This window comes from Chaetodon auriga, chromosome 7 (assembly GCF_051107435.1).
Source record: "Chaetodon auriga isolate fChaAug3 chromosome 7, fChaAug3.hap1, whole genome shotgun sequence".
Classification (NCBI taxonomy): domain Eukaryota; kingdom Metazoa; phylum Chordata; class Actinopteri; order Chaetodontiformes; family Chaetodontidae; genus Chaetodon; species Chaetodon auriga.
This window is the reverse complement of record NC_135080.1, coordinates 384,521-404,294: the sequence shown is the minus strand read 5'-3', so window position 1 is coordinate 404,294 and position 19,774 is coordinate 384,521. Positions and strand designations below refer to the sequence as shown.

Below are 19,774 nucleotides of genomic sequence, written 5' to 3'. Positions count from 1 at the left end.
GTCTCAGGCTGAAGAGGTTCTGCTCTTGAAGAACTCTCTTTGTCTTTTCATGATCACTGATCATTAAATCATCCCCTGATCAGCTTTAAGGTGGAAACAAGACATTTTGTAACAAAGAAACATGAAAGGATGCTTTTTTCTGCCATCAGGAGGAAAAGTCAGTGACACCTGAGTCAGGTGACGAGGAGGTGGGACGGCCGCTGTGGGCGTCGCCCCCTGACCTGAGGGGGTTAAAGGAGCAGAATGGGTGTGTGTGTCGGGTGGTGGTGGTGGTGCGGCAGGAGGGCAGGTCAGTGCTTCATCCTCTGCCACAGTCACGCTGACTTTGACTAAGATCACCTGTCCACTGCAGGTGTTTCTACATTTGTGTCGGCTCAGGTGAATCTGATTGGTGTTCACATACTGTGTGTTTATATGATGCTTTCTGAAACTTGTTTACTTGTTTACTGGAACATGTTGGTCCTGTGAACAGAGCTAATAACTGATGAAGATGATGATGACGAACTCCACGCAGGTTTCGTATTTCACTCTCGCTGCCTACTTTGACACGGGGGTTTTCCAGTACTTGTACTTCCTGATTATTTTGACTTCTTACCTCTCAATAGTTGGTGCCAACCTGCTGCTCATCGTGGTGATCTGTGTGAACAGAAGCTTACATGAGCCCATGTACCTGTTCCTGTGCAGCCTGTTTGTCAACGAGCTGTATGGGAGTTCAGGCTTGTTTCCTCTCCTTCTGGTTCAGGTTCTCTCGGACATTCACACTGTTTCTGCTTCACTTTGCTTCCTGCAGGTTTTCTGCTTGTACTCGTACGGAGGCGTAGAGTTCCTGACCTTAGCCATCATGTCCTACGACAGATACCTCGCTATCTGTCATCCTCTGCAGTATAACACTCGGATGACATCCAGTAAGATTAGCATGCTCACGGCTCTGATATGGGTCTACCCTTTTTTCATCAACATGATCATCGTGTGGTGTCTGACTCTTCCTCTGCAGCTGTGTGGGAACGTCATTAACAAAGTGTACTGTGATAATTACTACATCGTTAAACTGGCGTGCGGCGACACCACGCTCAACAACATCTTTGGCCTTTCTCACATGTTCACGGTCATCTTTGGTCTCATAATGCTCATTATTTACACGTATGTCAGGATTCTCCACGTGTGTTTTTCTGGCTCTAAGCAGACCCGACAGAAAGCCGTCAGCACCTGCACGCCTCACCTGGCTTCTCTGCTCAACTTCTCTTTCGGCTGTTTCTTTGAAATCGTGCAGAGCAGATTCAATCTGTATAATTTACCAAACATGTTGCGCATTTTCCTCTCGTTGTACTGGCTGACATGTCAGCCGCTCATCAACCCTTTACTGTACGGACTGAAGATGTCCAAAATACGCACCGTGTGCAAAACTCTGTTCTTTGGGGAGAAAATGCACAAATTATCTGACAGCTAACAGATTCGATCTTCACCGTTTAATCATGTGACTGTACTCTAACTGCACAGATTCATTCATTATTTGTCTGTTTACTGAATGTTTATTACTGTTTGTTACTGTTCCTGTTCAGGTATGTTCACCTCTAAAGGCACCGTATCATCATCATTATTATTATCTACCGTGAATAGAATGATCATGATTATTGATTTGGTACTTGTGTTTAAAAGTCTTTGAATCCATCTGATGACGTGAGATAAAATCTGCTCTATTTCCAAATGAAGACTGACATTAAAAAGTCTAAACAACCTTAAAGCCCCGAGAGAAACGCAGTGAAGAATCAGGCTTGTGACGCTTTGAGCGACCAGAACTACCAGCAGCTCTCACATATTCCTGCTCAACGTCCTTAAACAGCTCTGAAGAAAAAGGCAAAAGTCTGTTCTGACCATGTAAAACACAGGACTGCCCTCCATTCAGGAAGTGCACGCCGGCCGTGAATCATCACTGCAGACCCGTGTTGTGTATCAATGATGCAGCAATGAAGTGAAGATGATGAAGAAGTTCTCCGCCGATACTGTCTTGTTCATACATAAAAAGGTTTATTAAAGCAAGTACAGCATCTCAGACAGCATGCTATGTCTGGGTGGTTTCGGCCAATAGAATCAACACACACATACAGCATCTCAGACATGAATTATATGGGGGAGTTGTGTTCATACAACTAAATACAGAAGAGTTGAAGAAAACCTAATACGGTCATGGCCTCTCAACGTTTATGTTAAAGGTTTACATTATATACGGGTGGAAAGATTCCTCAAGCCCAGGAGGTCAGAGTTTCCTGCAGAAGAGCAGATACTACACCCGTCACACCTGGACACAACCTGTTCCACCTTGTCCCCTCTGGGAGGCGCTGCAGGGCAGACAGTCAGTGTGACGGCTGACAGGGACCCAAAGGTGAACCGCAGAGTCTGTAGTACCCCTGAAACACCCACAGGCCTACAAGTCATAAACTGCATGTTCACGGCTTAAATAAGCAGAGTCCTTTTTAACATGTACACACCACCATCTTCATCGTCGTCGTCGTCATCATCATCATCAACGTCAGCAGGCTGTATCTCCTGTATGCAGACACACACGTCCCGTACTTCAGCTCCTCCTCCTCCTCTTGCTCGTCTCACTGGCTCTCGCTGAGGTTAACCTGGTAACTGTGGTGCATTGTGGGTTTTGTTCCGTGTCGGCTGATTAAAGATGGAGACCACGTCCAGGTTTGGTTGTTAAAGAAACTGATGAGGAGAAAAGTTGCCAACAAAAGGCGCTAACATAAAAAATTTAGCAAAGCACACGAGGGACCAGCTCACGGACTTCGGTGAGAAATTTCAACGTCACTGAGCGTCAAACGAGACGGTCCTCGATGTTCTGGACCACAGTTTACGGCGACGCTTCAGAGACCCCTGTCCTTCGCTTTTATGTCATTTCTGTCCACCCCCCCGTGAACTGTTCCTTCCATGAGTCCACACAGAAACCGGATTCTGATCCTGAGTGTTCAGACTGAGTTCAGACTGTGATCCATCTTAATCAGCTGCATGATCTGTGCGTCACAGCCGGAGAGCGGTCCAGTCAGAAACCAAACTACTGACGTCCTGTGGTTCACACCTGGATGCACCTGTCCAGGTGACGTCACACAGTTTCTCGTGTGTGTGATTCCAGAAAGCAGCTGTCTCGCTGACATGAAGTCCAAGGAATCGACATCCTGGAACAAGCCCACTGAGTCTGTCCGTCTCTCATCTCGTCTGTGGCACTGAAGATTTAAATCATTAGAATACACCTCAAAGGGTGTCCCCGTGTCCCTGTGTCCCCGTGTTCCCCTGTCCCCCTGTCCCCCTGTCCCCGTGGACATCTTGTGAAGAAAATGGTCGGTTTAGATCTATCAGATATACAGAGTGAAGAAGGTTTATGATACTAATCGATCAGCGGTTCTATGATCGTTTCTATTTCTGTGTTTATGTGAGAGGGACGTCTCAGCCTCTGAGACAGACCTGCCATCAGCTGATGTCCACGTGCAGTCCCTGGACAGAAAGCTGCTGAAGCCTGTGCTGAGCGGGAAAGGCTTAAAGAAGCAGAAGCAGCTTCAGCTCAGAGAGGAGGGAAGCAGACGAGACACACGATGTCAAAGTGGGTCCACGAGGCGGTTTCCTCTCGTGACTCCGGACGTGGCAGCGCGGCTGATTCTTACTCGCTCTCATAATGAATTAATGTGCTTGTGAGTGATTGACGCTGCAGCTGCACACACGTTCACGGCGTAGACGACACCTTTAACAATCGGACACGCCGTCTCATCACTGAAACCAGCCGATCCACCGCGTCATGTTCCGGCTGATCCACGAGCCGCATGAAGGACTATGATCAACTCCACCCAGGTCTCAGACTTTTCCCTCGTTGCCTACGTGGACGCTGGACTTTTAAAATACCTGTTTTTCCTAGTTGTTATGTCTGTGTACGTGTTAATAGTTTGCGCCAACCTGCTGCTCATCGTGGTGATCTGTGTGAACAGAAGCCTACATGAGCCCATGTACCTGTTCCTGTGCAGCCTGTTTGTCAACGAGCTGTATGGGAGTTCAGGCTTGTTTCCGTTCCTTCTGCTTCAGATCCTCTCCGACATTCACACTGTTTCTGCTCCTTTTTGCTTCCTGCAGATCTACTGTGTGCATTTCTATGGAAGTGTGCAGTTCTTCAGTTTAGGGGTCATGTCCTATGACAGATACCTGGCCATCTGTGATCCTCTGCGTTACAGCACACACATGACGTCCTGTAAGGTTGCGGTGCTGACAGCGTTCGTGTGGTTGTACAGTGTGCTGGCCACAGTGGTCATGATGTCTCTGAGTGTCCCTCTGCAGCTGTGTGGAAACACCATCCACAAAGTGTACTGTGATAATTACTCCATCGTTAAGCTGGCGTGCGGCGACACCACGCTCAACAACATCTACGGCCTCGTGTACATGTTCACGGTCATCTTTGGTCTCATTATTCTCATTCTTTACACGTATGTCAGGATTCTCCACGTGTGTTTTTCTGGCTCTAAGCAGACCCGACAGAAAGCCGTCAGCACCTGCACGCCTCACCTGGCTTCTCTGCTCAACTTCTCTTTCGGCTGTTTCTTTGAAATCGTGCAGAGCAGATTCAATATGAGCAGTTTACCCACAATGCTGCGCATTTTCCTCTCGTTGTACTGGCTGACATGTCAGCCGCTCTTCAACCCCGTCATGTACGGACTCAATATTTCCAAAATTCGAATCATATGCAAAAATCTTGCTTTTGGCAAAAGAATTTAGAATTGTGCCTGTCTGTCTTCATGTGTTACTGTGAGTCCACGTCCACGCTGAGTGTCAGCCTTCAGTTTTCCTGTCTAACCCTAACCCTAACCCACTGCAGAACATGCTCATGTCCTCTAAGATGATAAATGTTGGGTTGGTGTGGATTATTAGAGGACAACTGACTGAAGCATTTCTGCCAGTTCACTCAATAAAAGACTTTAAAATCCATATTTATGAGTCAGAAACAACTTAATGCGTCTTTTCTGTTCCTCTTTGAAAGGGAAGATTAGTGAAAATGACACCGTGGATTTACAGAGACGATCGTCTGACAGCACAGACATGAAGCATCTACGTGTCTCTGCGCTCCGAAAAGATCCTCGAGGGGAGACGAGGCAACGGTCTCGACAACACAAACACAACACAAAAAGAAAACCAAAGTAAAATAAGACCAAGAATAAAAGACACCTGATGATAAAAGTGAGACAGAAACAGGATGAAAGTAGAGTTCAGATAATAAATAAATCCACTGAATAATTCCAGAATAATTCACTTCAGATTCTCTACTTTTAATTCTCGTCTCGTTTCAGTATCTGAAGGAAACTGAAGAGTCGCACAGACGTTTCTGACGGACAGTTCAGGCTTTCCAGGTTTCCAGGTTTCCAGGTTTCCAGGTTCAGCTGTGAGCGTTGAAGCTTTGTGCCGCCCAGCTCGTCTCCTCTAACGCCTCCTCGTCTCCTCTAGCGCCTCCTCGTCTCCTCTAACGCCTCCTCGTCTCCTCTAGCGCCTCCTCGTCTCCTCTAACGTCTCCTCTAACGTCTCCTCATCTCCTCTAGCGCCTCCTCGTCTCCTCTAACGTCTCCTCTAACGTCTCCTCTAACGCCTCCTCTAACGCCTCCTCATCTCCTCTAGCGCCTCCTCGTCTCCTCTAGCGCCTCCTCATCTCCTCTAACGCCTCCTCATCTCCTCTAACGCCTCCTCGTCTCCTCTAGCGCCTCCTCGTCTCCTCTAACGTCTCCTCTAACGCCTCCTCTAACGCCTCCTCATCTCCTCTAGCGCCTCCTCGTCTCCTCTAGCGCCTCCTCATCTCCTCTAACGCCTCCTCATCTCCTCTAGCGCCTCCTCGTCTCCTCTAACGCCTCCTCGTCTCCTCTAGCGCCTCCTCGTCTCCTCTAGCGCCTCCTCGTCTCCTCTAACGCCTCCTCGTCTCCTCTAGCGCCTCCTCATCTCCTCTAACGTCTCCTCGTCTCCTCTAGCGCCTCCTCGTCTCCTCTAACGTCTCCTCATCTCCTCTAGCGCCTCCTCGTCTCCTCTAGCGCCTCCTCATCTCCTCTAACGCCTCCTCGTCTCCTCTAGCGCCTCCTCATCTCCTCTAACGTCTCCTCGTCTCCTCTAGCGCCTCCTCGTCTCCTCTAGCGCCTCCTCGTCTCCTCTAAGGCCTCCTCGTCTCCTCTAGCGCCTCCTCGTCTCCTCTAACGTCTCCTCGTCTCCTCTAGCGCCTCCTCGTCTCCTCTAGCGCCTCCTTCTCTGTCATTTGATCGTTCTGAGCTGAAGCCCGCAGACGCTGCAGAGCCTCGTCCAGACTGACGTCCAGAGAGGACGAACAGTCCTGCGAAGGACAGAGACGACCTTTTCGAGCTTTGGGCTGAATTCAGTTCCATCATCAAAGTGTAAAAAGGCGCGTTTGCAGATTTTCACTCTGAGCGATTTAAAAAGATTTCAATGCTTCTTTTGCCCTCTTACAGATATATTTCACAAAAACAGATATTTGAATGTTTTTAGAGGAAATAACTTTTATTTACTAATCATTTTCATAGATTTTACTGCCACTCATATCTTAAACATTTAGTAGACAATTAGGATAAAATCTGAAGTATTTTTATATCATAATATCAATATATTACATCATATAGTAACTCCATATATAGTCAACAAAGGTACAAAGGCATCACACTGAAGAACACTCAGTCATGCTAGCAGCTCAGCTAAATGCTAACAGCATGCTAACATGGCCACAATGTTAATGCAGGCATGTTGATATTTAGCACGTTAGCGTTAGCGTTGTGAGGGCCCACCACCTGCAAGAATAGGAACTGGAGTCGGGCTCATCGCCAGCCAGGCAGCAGGCAAAGGCAGGGACCCCTGCATGCCGACCCCCGGCATCGCAGAAGGGTTCTAGTGACGTGGAACCGCACGTCTCTGGCTGGAAACAAACTGACACGCAGAGAACCAAAGGTACAGAACCAAGGGGATATAGCTCACTTCTGTGCACAGCCTAATTCTGATGCCCCTAAATCCACCACAATGGTCCTTTGACAGGCACAATGAAGTAGAAAGGCTAACGGGATGTTGAGGCAGGCTCGGGTCAAAACCAGAGAAGCAGCCCAACACAGGCAAAGACAGCAACAGAAGACAGGAAGCAGACCAGCACACATGCTGTAGTCCAGGTACCTGCGGAGCAGATGAGGGAGGGCTGCAGGTGAGGGGGGAACAGCACCGAAGGAGCTTCCATTTAAAATTGTAAAGAAATATGAGAAAATTCAGCAAATCAGCAAACACGCCATGCAAGGCCGCAGCGCCGACAGCATCGTCGAGTCCACCACACTCCTTTTCACTTTGCTGCCGTCATTTTGGTCCGTACGAGAGCACGGATTCGATTTTCTCAATCTTTATTCAAAATGGCACCGACAAAAGACGTCATCTCGTATTCTGATTGGTCCGTTTGCAGTCGCGTGTCATCGCGCCGCTCTGACAACTTTACTGCAGGTTTGGGTTTGGGTCAGCGTCGAGTCTCACGGTGAAATCTGGGACGACCGTTTTGTTTTCAAACCACAGATTTCATCACGTTTCAGCTCACAAACCCCGAACTTATCGAGACGAGCAGGAAACAAGAGGAAGCGCTGAGTTTGTACCGACAGACGATTAAAAGAGAAGCAGGTGAGGGAAACATGATGAGGCGTACAGCAGGTGAAGGCCGGGACGCCATCAGAGCACGAGGAACGAGCTGTGGACATCCTGAGGACAGGCCCCCGAGGACAAAGGCAGAGATACCAGAGCTTTATAAAAGCAGACGCTTCTGATGGAGCTCACACTCAGAGGAGGAAGAGGAGGAGGAGAAGGGAAAGGCTGACATCGAGCACAATGCAGGCTGGGACATTAACGGCAGCTCCGCCATCATGTGTGTGCTGAGCCGCCGGCAGACGAGCAGGTTGGGAAAAGGTGGAGGACGGTTTTGTGCATTATTTCCAACGTTCTGACTGGTTTTAAGGCGTCACTATGAACAGCTCTGCGTCCACGCCTCCCATCACCTTCACCATCTACAGCGCTCTTGGCCTCTACAGCTTTGCGCTCGTCCTTTGCGTCTTCGTCCTTTACATTTTGGGTCTGTGTGTTAACTTGGTCCTGGTTCTGATCATTCTGGCCGAGTCTCGCCTTCACAGGCCGATGTACGTTCTGTTGGTCAATCTGGCTCTGAGCGGAGTGATGGGCAGCTCGTCGGTCTGTCCCAACATCATCAGACACTTCATAGCGAACAGGAAGGAGACTTCTCTGCAAGGATGTTTAACGCAGGTGTTTTTCACCAACGTGTACGGCGGCTGCATCTTCTGCATCTTGGCGCTGATGGCGTACGATCGGTACATTTCCATCTGTAAACCTCTGCTGTACCACTCCATCATGACGCCGGCGAAGGTCAAACGGATGCTGTCGGTGGTTTATTTCCTCCTGAGCTCGTCCTCGGCCGTCCAGGTGTATCTGACGTCCAGACTCAGGCTGTGCAGACACACCGTTGATAAACTTCTATGCGACAGTTTGGTGATCGCGAACCTTTCCTGCGAGAGGACGAGTGTGATCGCTGCGTACGGTCTGTGCTGCGCCCTCTGCGTGATCGTGATCCCCTGTTTTCTGGTCATTCTGTCATACGTTCATATTCTCACAGTGATGCTAAAGACCTCGAAGGAGTCTCAGAGGAAAGCGCTGCAGACCTGCACCCCTCACTTACTGACCTTCATCAACTTCTCGGCGGCGACCTTCTTTGGTGTCATTAATAATCGTTTGAGTCACGAAGTTCCAAAAGCTGTGAACATTTTTACATGTTTGCTTTTTTTTGTCATCCCTCCTCTGCTGCATCCCATAATTTATGGTATTAAAATGCGAGAGATTCGGCAAAGCCTAAAGAAAAGGATGAAAGAGAAAAACTTGGGGTTGTAACTTTAGAGGCTTCAGGCAGACGTCAGGCTGCTGATCTGTGTTCACTGTGTCTCTGAATCAATAAAATACACCGAGGGATGATCGTCACGGTCAGCTCTTTGTTTCATGACCTTCTGAGTATTTGATCCTTTATGAAACTGCATCACGACACTCAGGTAACACTGTGGTGGAAAAGTACGATTTAAAGTGATTATTGAGTTTATTGCAGGACCAGGAAATGAAAGTCAAACAGTCAGAAAAGAAAGAAAATCATCGACTGTGAAACTTAAACTAGAAAAAGTCCAACATTAAACTAAACTTTGCATCATTACAGCAAGAAGGAGATTTTTTAAGGGCTGACACCTGCAGACCTTCCATCCAGCACTCTGATCACCTCAAAGGTGTTTGACAGGACCTCCAAGCTCTTTTCTCCCTTTTCATCCTCATGTGTCGCATCTTTTATTAAAGGATTAAAGGAGCTGAAATGAACTTCACTCTTCTTCACGTGTAACGTTGTTCTGCACTGTGTCGCCTCCACAGACGCTGGAGGGTTTCAGGCGGTGCAGAGACGGCAGGTCAAAAAAGGTCCCAACAGGTCCCAACAGGTCCCAACAGGTCCCAACAGGTCACAACAGGTCACAACAGGTCAAAAAAGGTCCCAACAGGTCCCAACAGGTCCCAACAGGTCACAACAGGTCACAACAGGTCCCAACAGGTCACAACAGGTCACAACGGGTCAAAAAAGGTGACAACAGGTCACAACAGGTCACAACAGGTCACAAGCCAAAACAGTGAAAACACGCTCCTGATCGAGTCCGCGGCGAATCAAACCTTTGTCCCGCCGCAGTTAAAACACACTTGTTCTATAAATGGAAACAGTGAGTTAAATGAGCAGAATCATGAAAATGAGTATTTGTTGAACGTCTATATGAGCTGAGTCTACGCTTCAGTGTAGACAGAACTCTGAAATTCACTCATTCATCTTAGATGAACTTTATCACCGCTGTACATCATAAACACCATCATGGACAGTGTCTTCAGCACTGAGACACTCTGGAGTCTTAAGACACTAATAAAGCTGAGCAGGTCCAACAGGACGAGCTGGACGTGTGGACACAACGATTTTATTCCATCAGTATCATTTCTGAGTCACACGAAGCTGCTTAAAGACGAACCGCCGTCAAAAACGAGCTCAAAGTGACACATTAACTGACACACATCAGAGCAGAAGCTGAAGACAGATCAGAAAACTGAATGAGGGTTTGATCCATCAAACGCTGAAACCTGACTTTCATGTCCACTGTCTCAAATAACAAAACAACAAATGCCACAAGGAGATTTTACATCAGACATTATGAATAAGTGGCTGCTCTGAGATCAGTCTGAACAGGAAGAGAAGCCAAACGCTGAATGGAGAGACTGAGGAAGAGGGTGATTCTCCTAAAATGAGACATGCGGGGTCTGATGAAACATCACCTGTCGGTGACGGAAGGTTTCTTTGAACAGGTGTGTCGGCACTGACCCCAGAACAGTCTGCATCGCAGACAGTAGCAGCATCCGTCTGTCGGCCTAAAACTGAACTTTGTACGTCGTTTGTGACGTTCTCCAACCACACGCCTGCTTCAAACTGACTCCGCTGAGTTTTAGAAACTGCAACAAAGCGCAGCAGAAACAGGTTTAGTGAATAAATCGTGATCAAGACGGCCAGAGAATCAGCTCGATCAGCAGTGAAGGACACCAGCTGTCACTCACGACGTCTTACAACATGAAAATGTCCCTCGTTCAAGAGGACGGTACAAGCTGAGTAATGCTAACATTAGCAGCTAACTGTACAGAACAATGAGCCCGAATGCTGGTCAATATTACTCTCACGAAGAATCAAGAAGAAGAAGAAGAATCGGGGGGAGACATTCCCCTTTATTTGTCACACACATGCGAGCACAACGGCACACGCGGTGAAATTTAACTTCCGCCTTTAACCCATCCTGGTCGTCCTTCCTCCGCGGCAGACCAGGAGCGGTGGGCAGCCAGACCGGCGCCCGGGGACCCATCTTCGGCGTCACCATTGGTCAGGTGGTGATCTTCTTGCATGTTTTTAGTGGGGGTATGTTTTACGGAGGATACCCCAGGTGAACACGGGGAGAACATGCAAACTCCACACAGAAAGGCCCTCCTCGAGCAGCAGGCACCGAAGCATGGTGGAGGACACACCCGGTGCCCGGTGACCTTCTTGCTGTGAGGCGACAGTGTTGCCACCGTGCCACCGTGCCTCTCACATAGTAAACTAAAGTTTTAACCTCGTTCATCTGCACTCAGCGGCCGACTGAACAAGCTGGACTTTGATCTTTCTTTAATAGTTATTACTCTATAGAGCCGACGCAAAGAAATTTAAAGCAAATCAAAAAAATCTGCTTCCACACAGCATCGTTTTTCATTTTAATGAACACAGTGATCCAGCAGAGACCTCGTTTATCGATATATTTCAATATCGATCGAGTTTACTACGATATGCTACTCAATGCTCACGCCAGCCACCGAGCTAATGAGCACTGTGACGTTAGAACGTTAGAACGTCCGACAGGCTCATCGAGACATTTTCAGTACGATTGTTTTGACCGCTGATAACAGCAGTCGGCTAACACACGACCGAGTTCACTACATTACGTTAGCTACAGCCGCAGTGTGGGCAGTCGGCTCATCTAATGGTAAGTTAGCTAGTTAATGTTATGCTAATGCTAACGCTAACGCTAACTTTCAGCTATTTCCCAAGCATGAAATGAATCAACGTGATGAAACATAACCTGAATAAAACTTTAATGTGTCACCTGGTCTGTAAGTACGATTTCTGCTGAGTCATGACAAACAACAACTCCCATGATTCCCTGCAACCTCACAAAATCTTCAAAATATGTTTGTTCGTCAACTTCAAAGCAAATTTCAGAACAACAATTTATTGATCTGATTTATTACTCTGAACATTTCAAACCTGAAACCAGAGGCCGAGCTTACAGGTGTGTGTGTGTGTGTGTGTGTGTGTGTGTGTGTGTGTGTGTGTGTGTGTGTTCAGTTAAACTACAGACTGAGCTTACAGGTGTGTCTGAAACGACGTCAGTGGCCCAGAATGAAATCTGACTTTGTGATGGAAGACGAGGCACAGACCATAAACACCAAAACAATCACTGCTCCACTCAGTAACCATGGCGACGGAGGAGCGTCCTCCCATGATCCTCTGTGATGCACAGCGAGCTAATTGGCCCATTAGTGAAGCTGGTTAGATCCTCCAGAGTGTCCAGGTGTCCTCACAGACTGGAGCTCCAGCGGGGCTCATTACTGAGAAATGATGAACATGACGACATCACAGCCTCCATGTTTGTCCCACGTTCCTCTCGGGTTCATGAACACACCTGACCTTTAACGACCACATCATCACGTTAGCGGCCACCGTTCAAACATCTGAATGCTGAAGACGCACATGGATGGAGAGCTGAGATGCTTCTGATTTGACTCATAAACTGCTTGAATACACAATCAGAACTAAAGGTCCAACCAACACCAGCGACACACAAACCATTAGAAAACTGAAGCGACTCCGACCGAGTCTACCGATCAAGTCTACCGATCAATAACACTTGGCTGGTTACACGAACAAGGTCCAGACGATCCGATCCAGTCAAATATTTTGTCCAAAACACTTTAAAAGTCCACAGAAGATGTTTTATCATCAGCCAGCAGATGTGCTAACCTTCCACGGTTTCCGCGTCATAACTCCAGGAAACATGTCTGCCTCGGCGACACCTTAGTTTCAAAATGGCCGCCGCACTCTGACCTTCAGACGGACACCTCACATGAACAGAAGGGGCTTGTTGTCGTCTCAGTGAAAATAAGGATGGTACACGGGACGCGACCGCGAGTCTCAGTGTAAAGATACAGACGGGTGCTTCAGTGCGTTTCCTGAGTGAAGAACACCGTCATCCAGACAAACACAGTAAACGGCTCCTCATACTGTAAGAATAACACGTCAGATATTCGCTTTCTGTGGTTTCCTGTCACTTTTTATTGAACTTGACTACAATCGGCTTGATGCCGTCGTCCCGTCGGCGGACATCCTCTACCTGAGCGCGGCTCCTCACCTGCTGTCATCTCATCACGTCGTGCATTAAAGTGGCTTCAAACACTTTCTTCCATCTTTTTCAGGCGGTTGTGGCTGAAACGCTGCTGGTCTACGTGACCGGGACTCCAACAGAACACCAACTGTTCCACTTTTTAATCAGACGTCAAAAACACGACTGATCGGCTTCTTCAGCCTCTGGAGATCTAGACTGAACTGTGCAGGAGTCTTAACAGGCAGACATGAAGTACAGGGAGACAGGTCACAGGTGAGGAACCTCACCTGAACAGACCTTTAAACCTGTGTGCGTTTCCTCAGGTCAAACATGAGCCGCGGCGGTTTGATCTCAGCCCATGTTTCAGCGTCCATTGATCAGCGACTGTGATCAACGGACCGAACAGACGGAGCCAGGCAGGAAGTCAAACACAACAAAAACACATTTTCAAAATAAAACACCACACGCAGACTTCCTGTCATAAATCAGACAAAAAGAAACCGTTGGAGCACGCAGCCGACAAAACTCTACAGTCACTGCTGCTGTACTTCCTGCTCGCGGCCTCTGGGGGGCAGTATGAGCTCCACACACCTGCCTGTGAAGACTGTTCTGGGGTCAGCTCACAAAGTCTCAGACAGGCAGAGGAACAAACTCACAATGAGAACAGAGTTAAAGCCTCGTCTGTATGAACGAATGAATATTTCTGCCCTCATGACAAGTACTTTTACACGCTTCCTGGATGAACTGCAGTTCTGTATGAAGTACATGTGCAGCTTCAGAGTGCATGAAGGACCGTACAGAGTCCAGCTGTGAGGACTAAAGACTCATCGTGTCCAACGTGAGGAACGAGCAGATGGCAAAGTTTGACTTTTTCAGAGCAGAAGAAGAGAAAAGGTGATATGCAAATGAAAAACGCTGCAAAGACGTCGCACGGCGCCACCCTGAGGTCAGCGAGTGTGAGTGCGTGAGCAGGAGGTGGAACCAACAACCTGCAGCAGAGACGAAGACGACGAAGAGGAAGAAAATCAACAGACTTACAGTGGATGTGGTCAGAGTCCGGATTGACGTCAGTGGATCATCTGTTAAAAACAGAAACAGCTGAGTCAGAACCAGAACCACGACCCGAGTCCAGAACGGTCTGGACTCTGTTTAAACATCAATCAAACCACGATCAATCATCAATCATCAGTCATCAATCTGTTCACTGACAGCAGCTTCATGTGTTCACAAACTCGCTCCATCCTCTGTGATCGACTGAGTCTTCCCAGGACGCCCCTTTCATACCCAACCATGATGCTCTCACCTGTGACCAATCAGCCTGTTTACCTGTGGAATGTTCCAAACAGGTGTTTTTGGAGCGTTCCACATCTTTCAGAGATATTTACAGAAATCAATGAAGCTGATGAGGAAGAACATGAAATATATTGTCTGTATGTTGGGTTTCTGTCAGCAGGTGAGTGTTGGAGCGTCTCCGTCCAGGTGTTTCACTTCAGTCACACATCCTGGATCCCTCCATGAAGAAGAAGAAGATGTGATGGACTTTAAAACATGTTACACCCGTCACAGCTTGACTCTAATCAAGGCTAATGAACTCAGGTGAGGGCTAGCTAGCAGCAGTTAGCTACAGGTAACGTTAGCTCCCAGTTTGAGCTCGTGCATCAACAAACAGTGAGGACAGAGCTGAACGGCGGGTGCAGCAGAAACACCTGACAGCAGGTAGATCAAAGTCAGACTGTGGCTTTTCTGAAAATCTTCATCTGATCTCAGATCAGTTCTCCTGCTTTGAAAAGCGAATGTTTCAGACCAGGTTCAGCTGTTTTTTGGTCACGTCAGTCACAGCGTACTCACCTGTTTACAGGTAGGTTAAGGGACCTGCTGTCCTCATTTGTTTGGAAAATCTCTTCAAACAAATACACACCTGGTCAAAGTGTCAAATCAGTTTGTTTGTCCCTGAGGAAAAAAAAACACGCCATTGTGGTCAGCTGCTTTACCACCAGGGGGCGACCAATCACAGACGACTTAACATGGCTGCTGTCCACTGGATGTAGCTGCTGTTGCCGGGCAGATTTTGAATGTGGTTTTATTACATTTTTGGTGGCGTTAATCTTTTAATAACACTTTGAATTTATCATTAAAAGAATATTTCAAATTAACGGATAAATTAAGAGTAATGTCATACTGCACAGAACACTTTATATACTCTCCATACTTACACTTTTATGTTACTGCACTGCTACCTGTTGCATGTCACCTGTTTACATACCGTGTTGCACGTTATTGATAAAGTTATATCTTAATTCTAGAAAGTTGCTGTGTTGCATTTGTTAACACACAGTTTATTACTGTGTTTCCTCATCCAGCAGCTCAACGTGATGATCGATGTGGACTCGCGTTTGTGTCACCCGATGGACGTCGGTCCAGTGTCTCTTAGCTCTGTGTTTGGTCTCCTCACAGGAATTATGTCCACGTAGAAAGACGCCAAAGAGGCGAAACGTAGGAGCTTTGAGGTCGGACGGATGATGGTCTGAGTTTTATGCACGAGAAGTCACATTCTGCATTTAAAGGATGAAGCGTCTGCTGTTATTCAGGATTGTTCTTATAGTAAAAAAATCCCATGTACAGAACCAAACCACCACCACCACCACCACCAACGACAACAACAACAACAACAACAACAACAACATTTTTAACTCCAGGTTCAAAATTACAAACAAGGTTTTCCAAACTTAGTGTCTCGTTCTGACGCCGTGATGCTCTCTGGGACTTTCGGTCCCTCGCTCTCACAGCGTGACGAGCTGTTGGGCGACTTCTCTGCAGCCAATGGCAGCGTCAGGCGGAGGGTATTAAAGTGCTGAGTCAGCGCTCTGTGGGGACAGATGGATGCAGGGATGGACGGAGTGAATATGATGTGATGATGTTGTTAAATGTGGACGATATGTGCCTCCGTGAGATGAAGAGAGACCTAGAAAAAGGCAAAGTGCATCATCATCAACATCATCATCATCATCTTCCAGCTGAACTTTATTCTTATGTCTCTGTGGTTTGCTGGTGAAGAAGAAAACACTCCAGGCTCAGAGGAAACTGAGCTGGACACACACACACACACACACACACACACACACACACACACACACACACACACACACACACACGTCAATTACAAGTCCAGTGATGCACGATGATGTGAATTACTCATGTTAAAGTGCACACGATCATTGATCAGTGATCGTTGATGGCTGTCTGTTACCTTATTGAAGTATTTATGACACTTCTGCCGGAATGAATCAGCTTTTTCTTGTGTTTCTCTCCTGTTTCAGTTTGATGAGAGGAGGTTTTATGAAGGCCCGAGGATGGTGAACGTCTCTTCACACAAACATTTCATCCTCGACGGCTTCGATGAACTCGGGGCTCTGAGGCCCGTCCTCTTCATCCCTTTCTTCATCATGTTTGTCGTGTCACTGTCGGCCAACTCGCTGCTGCTGTACGTCATCGTGTCTCAGAGGAGCCTCCACTCACCGATGTGCATCCTCATCGCCGGCATGGCATGTGTAGACCTGAGCCTCCCGCTGTTCTTCGTCCCCAACATGCTGCTGAGCTTCTTGTTTGACTGGAGGGGAATCTCTCTGATTGGCTGCCTGGTTCAGATGCACTTCATCCACTTTGTTGGAGCTTTCCAGTCCACGTTGCTGGTATGGATGGCGCTGGACCGCTACTTCGCCATCTGCACGCCACTGCAGTACCACGAACGCATGGCGTTACCGAGATTCCTCAAGTTTGTGATCCCTGTACTGATCAGAAACTTCACCCTGAATACTCTAATGGTGAGTCTGGCAGGAATGTTGCCCTTCTGTGTTGGAAACATGAACCACTGTTTCTGCGAGCACATGGCGTTGGTGAGGCTGGCCTGTGGAAACACCACCATCAACAACCTGGTAGGGTTGCTGACTGCGTTTCTCATCCCTGTGGCAGACTTCATCTTTATTACTGTCTCTTATGTGGTGATATTCAGCTCTGTGCTGAGGTCCGGCAGGTCAGGGGTCAAAGCGCTCCACACCTGCATCACCCACATCGTGGTCATCTCCGTCAGCCTGACCATCGCACTTGTTGCTTTCCTGTCGTATCGGATCAGAAACGATCTTCCTGCAGCCGTTCGGGTTTTCTTCAGCACCATGTACCTGTTGTTCCCGAGCTGCTTCAACCCGATCATTTATGGCATCAGAACCACAGAGATCCGACAACACATCCTGAAGACCCTGACGTGCTGACACGCTTTGTCCGAACTGCAAATTATTTTTAACGAACTGTTAAAGTCTGTGACATAAAAGGTCGTTAGCACAGTTCATTGAAACAAACACAGTGCAGAAGGACTGGTATCGCAGTGAAAGTTTGAATAATAAAACTTCATCTTATCTCCATTTTATCTTTTGATAAAAACAGTAAAGATATTAACACTAAATGGGTTTATCGTTGCTTCATCATCTTTTCATGTTTCATGTATTCTCATCATAGAGACTGGCCTTTATTTCCAGGAAGGAGCAGCGAGTTTAAAGTGTGGGGGGTCAAAGTTCAGTTTCCTTTAAGATTTTTACACACAAATTAAACGACCCAACAGTTCATTGGTCAGTATAAAATGAATTGGCAGCTTTTCTGCTATATCACTACATATGTCGTTATAATATTTCATGTATCCAGCCTCTCAGATGTGAAGACGTTTCCAAACCAAACAACCAAACTTACTTTACTTCTACTTTGAACACGTTGAGTACACTTGAGTAGGTTTTCCTGATTAAATAGTGAATGTGAACAGAAACATATCTACATTTAGTCGATTAAAACAGAATTTCCGCGGTGAAACATTCACGAGAACATGCCAGATTTCAGAGACTGTAAGTCCAGTGAGCGTTGGTGGTATAGTGGTTAGCATAGCTGCCTTCCAAGCAGTTGACCCGGGTTCGATTCCCGGCCAACGCAAGATCTGTTTTAATCTACGTGCCGTGGTTTTTAATGAGTCTGGTCCAGAAAATTTTGCTTGTGAAAAAAGAAAAGAACTGTCCCATTTATACATTGCCTCTAATAGGCTATATTACTTAGTGGGCCTCAGACAGTGTTCAGGCTTAAATGTCGAACACAACACACTTATTATATATAAAGAGATGCAGAGAACGATAAGTGAAGTCTCAGTTATGCCGAATCGGAAGCTAACTTCAGCGTTGTATCTTACATAAACTTAAAAATCGTACATAAACTGATAAACTTTTCGAGCTTTGCTGTGATTTCATCCGTCCACCTGCTTTTACTTTGAAGGAGGATAACTGCAGACAGGAAGTGATTTGTTTCAAACACGGAAGTGGTTCTTTGTGTTTGTTGTCTAACTGAAAGGCGCGGAGTGGAAATCTATGTCCGTTATTTAGACGACAGGAGCTTCAGTGATTCACAGAGTTCCTCCTCGGGCTGCCGGGAGGCTCCGGGAGTCTCCGTTTCACCTCCGGACCAGCTGCGCTTCTTATTGTCCGCCATTTTGTGTCGTTAGCTGTTAGCCGGTGTTGTCGTCTGTCATGGCGGCTGGAGGCGGCGCGGCTCCTGCGCACGTCGGTGATGTTGAAGAGGACGCTTCACAGCTGCTTTTTCCTAAAGGTCTGTAATGTCTCATACTCTTAATGTACGTGTTATTCTTATCGGGACCAATTCCGGTTGATACCTTGCCGTCCGTTGCTGTCGTTCGCCGGTGTGACCCATTACTGCCGCTCACAGACGGAGCTCTTCTTCGCTGACTGTCTGTTGTTGCAGAGTTTGAGAACGCGGAGACTCTGCTGAACTCCGAGGTCCACATGCTGCTGGAACACCGGAAGCAGCAGAACGAGAGCGCCGAGGACGAACAGGAACTGTCTGAGGTGTTCATGAAGACCCTGAACTACACGGCTCGATTCAGCCGCTTCAAGAACCGAGAGACCATCACGGCCGTGCGCAGGTGAGCCTTCACTTCCTACCTGCCTGCTTCTTCTCTGTGGTCTGATCTGGATCTGACGGCCCTCCCTTCTGTCCCTCATGTGTCTTCAGTCTCCTCCTGCAGAAGAAGCTCCACAAGTTCGAGTTGGCCAGTTTAGCAAACCTGTGTCCTGAAGCTGCTGAGGAGGCCAAAGCCCTGATCCCCAGGTCAGTTCGATCCCCGTCACAGCCAGACCACATTACGGTCTGCCAGGAACCAGATCAGAGTCTGTCTGTGTGACTTTCACTGAACGCTGTCGTGTGCGTGATCATGTTAACACTACACGTGTGTGTTTTCAGTTTGGAGGGCCGGTTTGAAGACGAGGAGCTGCAGCAGATCCTGGACGACATCCAGACCAAGAGAAGCTTTCAGTACTGAGCCCAGGACCAGGACTGCAGTCTGGTTCTCCATAAGGTCTCTTTCTCCTCTCCACAGTGTTTCATTGTTTATGTCCAGAACGACTGAACTGAACAGACTGACCCTGATCAGTCTGACTGGTCATGTGATCTGGTGACATCACAGCATCCTCACACATTCAGGACTGAACATTTCTGTCTACATCACAATAAACTTTGTCTTTTTCATATGACTGCTTGTTGTGATGACCCCCCCCCCGACCTCTGACCCTGATCACCTCCAGCATCTGATCATCCCGTCAGTACTTCAACAAGTTAGTTCAAGCCTCTAAAGTTAAGAAATGTCAAACTGAAGGTCCAGTGTAGACCAGGTTTATTGAGGATCTTCAACTGCCGCTGAAAATAGT

General features: G+C 47.5%; 6 protein-coding genes and 1 non-coding gene across 7 annotated transcripts in view; all 7 read left to right on the top strand.

Moving 5' to 3' along the window:
* rpl35a (ribosomal protein L35a) overlaps positions 1 to 19,774 on the top strand; it is a 97,680-nt gene that overhangs the window by 31,945 nt on the left and 45,961 nt on the right. The window lies entirely within an intron of this gene.
* Positions 491 to 1,447, top strand: LOC143323317 (olfactory receptor 4B13-like). The gene has a single exon (XM_076735127.1). The coding sequence runs from the start codon at positions 491 to 493 to the stop codon at positions 1,445 to 1,447; it is 957 nt and encodes a 318-aa protein (XP_076591242.1).
* Positions 3,826 to 4,755, top strand: LOC143323316 (olfactory receptor 6E1-like). Its single transcript, XM_076735126.1, has one exon. The coding sequence runs from the start codon at positions 3,826 to 3,828 to the stop codon at positions 4,753 to 4,755; it is 930 nt and encodes a 309-aa protein (XP_076591241.1).
* or60a1 (odorant receptor, family 60, subfamily A, member 1) lies at positions 8,011 to 8,943 on the top strand. The gene has a single exon (XM_076735987.1). It carries the CDS (start codon positions 8,011 to 8,013, stop codon positions 8,941 to 8,943), a length of 933 nt encoding a protein of 310 aa, XP_076592102.1.
* LOC143323360 (olfactory receptor 52K1-like) lies at positions 15,930 to 17,472 on the top strand. The gene has a single exon (XM_076735178.1). The coding sequence runs from the start codon at positions 16,376 to 16,378 to the stop codon at positions 17,288 to 17,290; it is 915 nt and encodes a 304-aa protein (XP_076591293.1). The 5' UTR covers positions 15,930 to 16,375; the 3' UTR covers positions 17,291 to 17,472.
* trnag-ucc (transfer RNA glycine (anticodon UCC)) lies at positions 17,925 to 17,996 on the top strand. The gene has a single exon. It is a non-coding gene; the product is annotated as a tRNA-Gly (tRNA).
* On the top strand, positions 18,342 to 19,600 carry polr2d (RNA polymerase II subunit D). The gene is made up of 4 exons (XM_076735187.1): positions 18,342 to 18,659; positions 18,813 to 18,993; positions 19,083 to 19,178; positions 19,311 to 19,600. Exons 1-4 carry the CDS (start codon positions 18,581 to 18,583, stop codon positions 19,387 to 19,389), a joined length of 435 nt encoding a protein of 144 aa, XP_076591302.1. The 5' UTR covers positions 18,342 to 18,580; the 3' UTR covers positions 19,390 to 19,600.